Source organism: Meleagris gallopavo, unplaced genomic scaffold, assembly GCF_000146605.3.
Source record: "Meleagris gallopavo isolate NT-WF06-2002-E0010 breed Aviagen turkey brand Nicholas breeding stock unplaced genomic scaffold, Turkey_5.1 ChrUn_random_7180001839287, whole genome shotgun sequence".
In the NCBI taxonomy this organism is placed as follows: Eukaryota; Metazoa; Chordata; class Aves; order Galliformes; family Phasianidae; genus Meleagris; species Meleagris gallopavo.
The window spans coordinates 1-8,759 of NW_011109079.1; the positions used below are offsets into that span (position 1 = coordinate 1).

The 8,759-nt window shown below is 61.9% G+C and overlaps 3 protein-coding genes across 3 annotated transcripts; 1 reads left to right on the plus strand and 2 right to left on the minus strand.

Moving 5' to 3' along the window:
• Window positions 1–339: 339 nt before the first annotated feature.
• On the minus strand, window positions 340–3,289 carry CDK5RAP3 (CDK5 regulatory subunit associated protein 3). Its single transcript, XM_010726559.3, is given in 15 exon segments — window positions 340–516; window positions 592–763; window positions 859–1,016; window positions 1,018–1,065; window positions 1,166–1,254; window positions 1,342–1,414; window positions 1,522–1,644; window positions 1,739–1,883; window positions 1,987–2,123; window positions 2,270–2,448; window positions 2,537–2,585; window positions 2,653–2,753; window positions 2,845–2,976; window positions 3,063–3,120; window positions 3,191–3,289. Coding segments are annotated over 15 exon segments (1,536 nt in total). The 5' UTR covers window positions 3,197–3,289; the 3' UTR covers window positions 340–450.
• Window positions 3,290–4,020: 731 nt separating this feature from the next.
• On the plus strand, window positions 4,021–5,757 carry PRR15L (proline rich 15 like). Its single transcript, XM_010726560.3, has 2 exons — window positions 4,021–4,088; window positions 4,674–5,757. The coding sequence occupies exon 2, from the start codon at window positions 4,687–4,689 to the stop codon at window positions 4,975–4,977; it is 291 nt and encodes a 96-aa protein (XP_010724862.1). The 5' UTR covers window positions 4,021–4,088; window positions 4,674–4,686; the 3' UTR covers window positions 4,978–5,757.
• A 1,131-nt stretch (window positions 5,758–6,888) lies between these two features.
• Window positions 6,889–8,753, minus strand: PNPO (pyridoxamine 5'-phosphate oxidase). The gene is made up of 5 exons (XM_019610942.1): window positions 8,644–8,753; window positions 8,483–8,536; window positions 7,818–7,946; window positions 7,665–7,735; window positions 6,889–7,588 (listed from the first exon to the last, which is right to left on the minus strand). Exons 1-5 carry the CDS (start codon window positions 8,719–8,721, stop codon window positions 7,423–7,425), a joined length of 498 nt encoding a protein of 165 aa, XP_019466487.1. The 5' UTR covers window positions 8,722–8,753; the 3' UTR covers window positions 6,889–7,422.
• Window positions 8,754–8,759: the final 6 nt, after the last annotated feature.

Consider the following 8,759-nt stretch of genomic DNA (forward strand, 5'->3'; position numbering starts at 1 on the left):
GCAGAGGGTCGTGGTGGTGATTAATGGGGACCATCGCTCACTGTCCATAGAGGTGCGTGGCCCCCCCGCCCCACCCTGCCATAACGAGCGGGAGGAATAATGAGCGATGTCACTCCACTTTTCATCGTGATGGAAAGTCATTACCGGAGTCACCGCTGGCGACAACGAGCCATGAATCAACCGCTCTGCTATGAAATTAAAATCGAATTGCCCACCTTCGCCCCCACCTCCCAGCTACAGGGAGGGCTGCACAGCTTGGGGGGGGGGGGGGTCATCTCTGGGCTGGGGGCTCCTCTCCTCCCAGCACTGAGCCCCTGTGTGGATGCAGCACAAGAGATGCACGGAGAACAGCTGCAGTTTTATTCAGCAACGCCCAGCCCCAGGCTGAAGCCATGGTTGAGGGAGGGGGGGGGGGCTGAGGGACAGCAGGACCTCACTGGAGGTTCCAGCTCACAGTGAGACCCCCATCAGGTGCACCGGGCGCCCACCGTAGCGCTTGGAGATGTCAGCTTCGATCTGCAAGAGAAAGCCCAAGGTGAGGGGAGGGCGTGCAGGAGGGGAGGGGCCAGGGGCAGCCCTGCCTGGACTCACCAGCTGCTGCAGCTCCCGGGTCCGCTCCTGCAGGCGGTCCAGCTTGGGCTCCAGCACACCCTGCTCTGTCAGAGCCTCCTGCCGCTTCCGGCTCAGTGCCTCCCGCTTGGCCAGCAGCAGCTCTGCTTGGTTCAGTTTCTGCTGCAGCATCTCGCTCACACGGTCCACGTACCTGCACAGGGAGAGCAGCTCCTGCTTCACCTGCAGGATCCTCCCAATCTGCCCTCCCCAGCCCTCCAGTTCCCCATGTTTTCCCAGTGAGGCGACCTGGGGGAGGCGAGGATGATGAAGAGATGCTGCATGCGGCGGGTGCTCAGCTGGTCCAGCAGCGCCCTGGTGCTGGCCAGCAGTGTGCCCACACGGGTGCTGGTCTGGCCCTGCAGGACAGCGGGGGCCAGCTGGAACTGGCTGGCAGCCAGGACATCGGGCCTCCTCCTCCATCTCCACCAGGCGCTGCGCCAGGAACAGCTCCAGCTGTGGGGGAAAAAGGCGTTGTGGGGGGGGGGAGGGAGGGGGAAGGGGCAGCCAGAAACACTCCCTATGCCTGAGCCGCCTCAGAGCTGCTGCTGCTCACCTCCATAAGCTCATCAATGAATTGGTTCCGTGTTGCAGCATTCTCCAGCAGTGTCAGGGCATCGGAGCCACGGGCAACTGCCTCGGGTTCTGGGGGATGAATGGGGTCAGCAGGGAAGGGAACTCTGCGGTCTCCGCACCCTGGAACCCACCTGTCCCCCCTGTGACCATGCTCACCCTCAGAGCCATCCTCCAACACCGTAATCTGTGCCTCATTGCTTTCACCATCGCCCCAGTCAATGCCATTGTCCTGCAATGAAAGAGAGGGTGGCTGGTGACTGCAGGGAACCCACAACACCCTCAGGACCCCAGCCCAGGCATGGGGCCAGACCCCAGGAGCAAGCAGCCAGCACTCACCTGAGTGCTTGGCTCTACCACGATGCCCCAGTCAATCTCATTATCCTGGGCTTCCCCACCTGCAGCAGTGTTGTCAGCATCACCCCCACCAATCGGCTCCAGTGTGAAGTCTCCCCAGTCAATCTGCAGCAAAAAGGCCAATGGGACCTCTGAAACCTGAAGGACACAGGCTCCCTTCCAGCTGCAGCAAACAGCCCCAGGCACTGCAGCACCGTACCGTGTCCTCCTTTGGCTGCTCCGGCACCACCTGCACCTCTGGCCTCTCCACCTTCACTGGCTCAAACCCCGTCCTCCACTCATACACGGTTGTGTTGCCTTTGCTCCCCACGTATCGTAGCATGGGCACCACGGGCCCTTCTGAGCTGCCATAGACACATCAGCAGAAGATGGAGAGGCCGTGATGTCCCCCTCCCCACCAGGGTGCTGTTGGGAGACCCCCAGAGATATCAGTGCCCCCCCACCCACCTCTGGCAAACAAACTCCACGCAGGCCTGGTACAGCTCAATGGCCTCAGAAAGTGCACCAACTCCCGCTCCAACCTCAGAGAGCAGCGAGGGCAGGTCCTGCACCAAGGCTAGCAGTTCCTGGCGCACATTGCTCCCCTGCAGATGGAGCAGGGACACAGTGGGGCAGGGAGACACACAGCCAAATTTCTTCAGGACTGCTTATAGAGGTGGTCAGGGGGCTGTGGGGTCACTCTCCCCATACAAAAGGACACGGGGTCCCATAACAGCACCAGGGGACTCACAGTGATGCCGTACTGCTTGCAGGAGGTGTAGAAGCGCTCCCGCAGCTCAGCAGCTGCCAGCTGGCACTCCTCCTCACGGCGGGCCAGGTCCTGCTGGGCCTGCTGGCAGCGGGCGATCTGCTTGCGCAGTGCAGGGACCTCATAAGTGACATTACGCACCAGGAGGGCAGCGAGCTCAGCTGTGGGGTGGGACGGCCGTGAGGAGCTGTGATGGTCCCCTATGGCGCACTGCATCCTACCCTCTCCCTGGGCACCCCGCAGCCGTACCCAGGTAGGTGTTGTCCTTCTCATAGAGGGCCACGATCTCCTGCCAGTCCTGGGGAGGGGGAAGCAGAGGGTGAGGAGGGCACAGGCATGGGGCACCCGTAGCCATCCCCGCTCACCTTCATGCGCTGGGATGAGTATCGCCCAAAGAGGTTCTTGGTGGAGGCTTCGGTGCCCCTGAGGATGTCCACGATGCGGAGGCAGTGCGAGTAGTGAATGGCTGCGCAGAGAAGAGAGAGGGGGGACAACGCTGTCACGGAGATGAACTGACGCCCGGGGGAGGGGTGAAGGGTCGTTCAGGTTTCTCTCACCGGCGCCCGCCAGCAGCTGCGCGATCTCCTCGTGCTCGGGCATGTCCCGCAGTGCAGCCTCGATCTTCTGTCGCACAGCGCTCACCTGGGCCTGCCAGCGCAGGCCGCAGTGCCGCCGGTCCACCAACCAGTCTGGTGGGGGGGTGGGGGGCGGTGAGCGGCCCGAGCTGCGAGGCACGGGGAGCCGAGGAGGCCGCGCTGCCCGCAGCTTGCCGTACCCAGCAGCTTGCCGGTCTGGATGTCGATGGGCACATCCTGGTAGTCCCGCGGAGAGGCCTGCGGGAGGGAACAGACCTGACCTCTGACCCCTGACCTCTGACCCCTGAGCTCCGGTCCCGGTACCCACCTGCATCCCGCGCGCCGTTCGCCGCCGCCGCTTCCGCTTTCCTCCGCCTGGCCCCTCCCCCCCGCCTCAGCCAGTCCTCGCCGCGCACCATACGGCGCAGCCAATCCAGACGCTCAATGCTCCGTGGCTCCCGCCCCGCTTCCAATCAGGAGCACGCGGCTGATGGAGAGTGCCACGCGCCGCTCCTTCGATTGGCGGAGAGGTAGCGGCGCTCGACCAATGGGAGCAGGGAGCTCGGGAGGGCGGGATGCAGCTGATACCCGAGGGTGGAGAGGCGTGCGCATGCGCGGTGCGATGTGGGGCTGCGCCGTGTCTTGCGGTGTCCCCATAAGAGGTGACCCCGACGGCCTTGTCCCCACAAGCTGTGTGTCTCCACCAGCCACATCTCCACGGGCCGCTACCTCTCCCCGTAGTGTCCCCACGAGCCACGTGTGTCCCCACGGGCCACGTTCCCATGAGTGGTGACCCTGCGATGTCCCTATGAGCCACGTCTGTGCGAGGTCCTCGTATCCCACAGCCCCATGAGTGCTGTCCCTGCCGCGTCCCATAGCCCGTGTCCCCACACCGTAGAGATGACAGCGTGGCACCCTGCTCTGCGCTGGGCACTGGGAGGGTTCCACGCTTCCTTCCAATCCCCCATTGCACTCCCAAACCCAACGTGACACTGGGGACGGGGGGGTGGGGGGGTCCTTCCCAGTGCCACCCCCTTGGCTCAGCCACCACTTCCCCATCATGAATATTCAGCACAGCGTTGGCCCGGCCCCGCTGTTTGCTCAAGCAGGAGTGGTTTGCTCTCGGGTTCACCTTGGACTCCAGGAGCAGCGGGGGCAGCAGCAGGTGTTGGCCCCCACGTTGTCCCCGGGGTCCCCCAGGCCGCTGAGCGGGGCAGGAGGCTCAGGTAGGGCATCACGGTGCTGTCGGTGGGAGCGGGATGGCTGAGGCCCCGAGGTGGCCATATCCAGGTGACAGCAAACTGTCCTGGGGGCTTCCCACGGCCACGTCTCCATTGCCAGGGTCTGTGTGACGTGGTTGCCTTTCCCCCTGGCCTGGTACCCGAAAGCAACAGTGGAGGCACAATGCTGTGTTGGGTGCCAGAGCTGGGATGTGGGACGGGGTCTGTGGGACCTGGAGGTGTTCAAGGCCAGGTTGAATGGGGCCCTGGGCAGCCTGGTCTGGTATTAAATGTGGAGGTTGCATGTGGCAGGGGGGTTGGAGATTCGTGATCCTTGAGGTCCCTTCCAATCTTGGCCATACTGTGATTCTGTAGGGTCAGTGGAGGCACTGCGTGGGCACAGGGCTGCTGTCCCCACACCAGGGTGGGGCCTGGAGGGCTGGGAATCCCCTTCCCAATGTGCTCGCCCCAGCCACAGCAACACTGCAAAGAGGGAAACCGTAAGGCTGGGCTGAGCTGCACCATCACACTGCCCCGCGCCACTTCCCTGTTCCCCTTCCTGGCCCCGTAACGCTGCTGCCTCCCGCCCAGGTGCCCCGCAGTCATGGCTGAGAGCCACAGCTGGTGGAAGCTGACCTTCCTGAGGAAGCGTAAATCCATGCCCAAGGTGCTGTATGACAGCCCCGACATCCACGCCGGCGAAGGACCCGAGGGTTCAGCTGAGGAAGGGACGCCCGACTTCGCCGCCCGCCTGGAGAAGATCGTGGATAAAAGCACCAAAGGGAAACACGTCAAGGTGTCCAACTCCGGCCGCTTCAAGGAGAAGAAGAAAGTCAGGCCCACGCTGGCTGAGAACCCTGGGCTCTGTGCAGACAGCGAGCGAGAGGAGAAATGAGGCTGGGAGGGGGCAGCTTGGGTCCATCCTGCCCCCCCATGAACCCCAGTGCTGCCCCATTGGGATCCCTTGACACGACGGAGCTGGGGGGCTCAGTGCTGCACCCCCCCCAATGGCACTTTGTTAGGAAAACAGACTCAGATAGGACTTTATTTAAGGAAAAAGCAAGAATCCTATTTAAATGCAGCCCCAGTGGGCGCTGGCTGCTGGCTCACTCAGTGACAAAGAGGGGATGGATGGGGCAGGGAGTGCTGCAGGGCACAGCCCCAACGCCGTGCGTCCCCTCTCTGTGCTGTGAGGCACCCATGAGCAGCACTGGGCTGAGTCCTGCTGGGACGGGGCAGCCCAGGACAAAGCACTCGGGGCTCAGTTTGGCTGCAGGACCACTGGAGCCCCTTCGCTGTTTGCTGCCCTGAGCAAACACAGAAGCGACGCCAGGACAAAGCCCTGCTCATCCCCAAAGCCTGAGGAGCTGCGCGGCCCTCTGCGCTGATCTTTGCACTGCTGGATGCAGCCAACCCTGGCTGAAGGATGGGCCACTGCTGAGGAGACCATTGGGACCTGGGCGGGCTCCAGGTTTCCCAGCAGGAGCTGTGTTCCTACCCAGGACCAGGAATTGCTCTTTGCTCCCGGAAGGGGAGAGCTGCTCACAGACCGTGGCGAGGGAGCCGAGCTCACAGCCTCTCTCTTTTTGCTGTTCTTATTTTTTATTATGGAAGCTGAGCCTTTCGTGAAGTCTTCCAACTGTTCTTTGGGAATAAAGCAGGTCTGGGAACAAAGGGAGCGTAGCGTGGTGGCTGTGTGTGGCAGTCCCAGGGAGCTGCAGGGACTGGGGCAGCACCAGGGCTCAGTTCCGAGCTCCCCGTGCAGCTCTGGCTCTGCTGTGAGTGGAGCTCATGGCACACAGGGAACCCCCAGCCCCACTGCAGCAAAAACACACCCCAACAGGAGCACCTACAGCCTGGCATCACACCGTGCTGGGGCTGCCTCTTGGTGCCAGGATGGCTGCACGGGGAGCTTGCCCTGCCCACAGAGCGTCCTGAACTCACCAGGAAAAGCAACAGGTCTTTAGCAACTGTAAAAGCTGAACTGTGCCAAGTGCCAGGACCCAAACCCCACTTCCATGGCACAAAGCCTTTGCCAATGCTTCTCAGCAGCCCCCGCCCTGGCTGTTTGCACACTGAAGACGTGGGTTCACAAGGTGCTCTTTGTCCTATGCTGGCAGTGCTGCAAGGTTCCTGCCCAGAAGGGAAAAGAGGAAGGGGGGCAGTGGGGTGACGCCCATCGCAGCAGTGTCTGGGCTCCAGCACCATGGGGACACACAGAGTGGGGGTAGAAGCAGCTGTGCTCATCACCCAGGGTCACCCACAGAGCAGAACTGGCTCCAGCAGAGCCCCCAGCCCCACGGTGGGACACCCAATGACCACCCCACCCTATACTGCTGAGCACCACGGCAGCACTCAGCCAGGGATGAACACAGGGAAGGACCAAGGTGACTGCGTGACTCAGTGTGATGGGGGCAGAGGGGCAGGTGAGCACTTTGGAGAGGTGTGACGCAGCCACCTGGCTCAGCCCACTGCTCCCTGCTGCCACCTCCCACTGCGAGGCTGTGCTCAGTCCCAAGGGGTTCCCAGCTCCAGCACCACAGCGCGAGGATGTAGGCGGACCTGAGCCACGTGGGGACCCCTCCTGCTCCACCTGCTGTGGCTGAGACCCCCCTGCTGCCCCGAGAGCCGCAGGCTGAGCGCACAAACGCATGGAGCTGGGAAAGGGCGAAGGTTATCAGGGCCTGGTTTCACTGGGAAGTGGCCCAAGAGCAGAAGCAGCAGTGGCTGAGCCAGCAGCACCCTCTGCTGGGAAGAGCAGCCAAGCCCAGCTCTGCTGGGTAAACATTAACCCAAACTGCACAGCTCCGCTCTGATCAGACTTTATTGTTTCCATGTACAGGCAGGGAGTGGTGCTGGTACAGATGGGGTGAGGATTGGGGTCCTATAGCTCCACAGAGATGGAACACACAGCCATCCAGGAACACTCACAGCAACATCACATCAGAGCCACAATTAAAGAAGTTATTGCACCGACCGAGCAAAAGGCATGATTCTAGCTAAAACACAAGGCATGACTGGTCCCAGCAGCAGGGCAGGATGAGGGCAGGGGATTCACCAGTGCCTTTCCACAATCATTCACGTGATTAATTAACACCACCAGTCCCAAGGGCAATTGCTACTCACACGCTGGCAGGGGGAAGCAGGGGTCTGTGGGACCGACCTGTCTGCCAGCTGTGAGCACAACGGGATCTGGGTTCTCTGGGGCTGAACTGAGCCCCCCAGCACCACCATGGAAGGGCAGAGCGAGGCTGTCCTCAGGACACAGCAAGGGGAGACACGGGGGATTTGGCACAGGGAACTCTGCCAATCAGGTGAGTGCAGCCAGGAGCATGCAGCTTCATGGGGAAAGGCGCTCGAACACCCAGCCATCCTCACCCTGATGTGTCATTTGTCCCAGGGGGGCCGCGCTGTCCCGTGGGCGCCGAAAGACGATGCGGTCGTGCAGGCGGTTGGTTTGGCCCTGCCAGAATTCCATCACCTCTGGCTGCAGGATGTAGCCTCCCCTGGGAGAGAAATGCAGGTGGTGAGGGGGCAATGCAGGGTGTGATGGAACCACGGTTCTCTACCGGCGTGGCTCACCAGTAAGCTGGCTTTGGCACTGTTGTGTCCCGGTACTGCTCCTCCAGTTCTGCGTTCTTCTTCCTCAAATACTGCAGGGAAAGGGAAGGTGTTGAAATCAGGGCAGGATCGTGGCGGCTGGGGGAGCCCTGCTGGTCCCACCTCCCTGCTCACCTCTCTGTCTGGGATGACGGTGCTCTGTTGGCTGACAACTGCCCCAATCTGGCTGCCCTTAGGGCGGGAGTGGAAGTACTGCTCCGATTCCTCCTCTGACAGCCGCTTCACTGAGCCCTCAATCCGTACCTGTGCAAGGCAGGGAGAGGTGAGCACCAGCTGCTTGGGGGCCCAACAGCCACCAAAGCCCTTGACACGCAGACCTCCTCATCCCATACCTAGTCTGGGCTCTGCGTTGTTAGGACTCATGGAGTTGCTGAGTTAGAAAGGACCTTTAAAGGTCATCTAATCCAATGCTGTAATGAACAGGGACACCTACAGCTCAGGCAGGGAGCTCAGAGCCTCATCCAGTCTGACCTTGAAGCTCTCCAAGGATGGAGCATCCCCTCTGGGCAAGCTGTACCTCACCGCCCTTACTGTAAAAGACCTTTTCCTTACATTCAGTCTATATCTCCACTTTCAGTTTGAAACTGTCCTATCCCAGCTGACCCTGCTACAGCATCTGTTCCCTCCTTCCTTACAGCTCCCTTTGCACAGGGCCTGCCCCTCGCAGCAGGAAGGAAGAACAAGCAGCCAAATCCGAACCTGAAAGCACCAAAAAAATCCCACAGAGCCCCGGGGGGCGGGGGGAGGAGACGCGACCTCACCCCACACCACGCACACACCTGCCGGTGGAGGGGCTCCCAATAGAAGACAACAGAAGCGAAGGGGTTGGCATCCTGAAACGTGGAGGGGGGGAGGGACAGGAGAGAGCCGTCAGCGGCCACGCAGCTCCGGGAACAGCCCCGCGGGATCCCCGCTCGCAGCCCCGCAGCCCGGCGCTCACCAGCTCCCTCCCTTTGCGGCTCTCGTAGTTGGTGAAGAAGCGGAACCCGTCGCGCCCGAAGCCCTTCAGCAGCACCATACGGGCCGAGGGCCTCCCGTCCCTGCGATAGCGGGCAG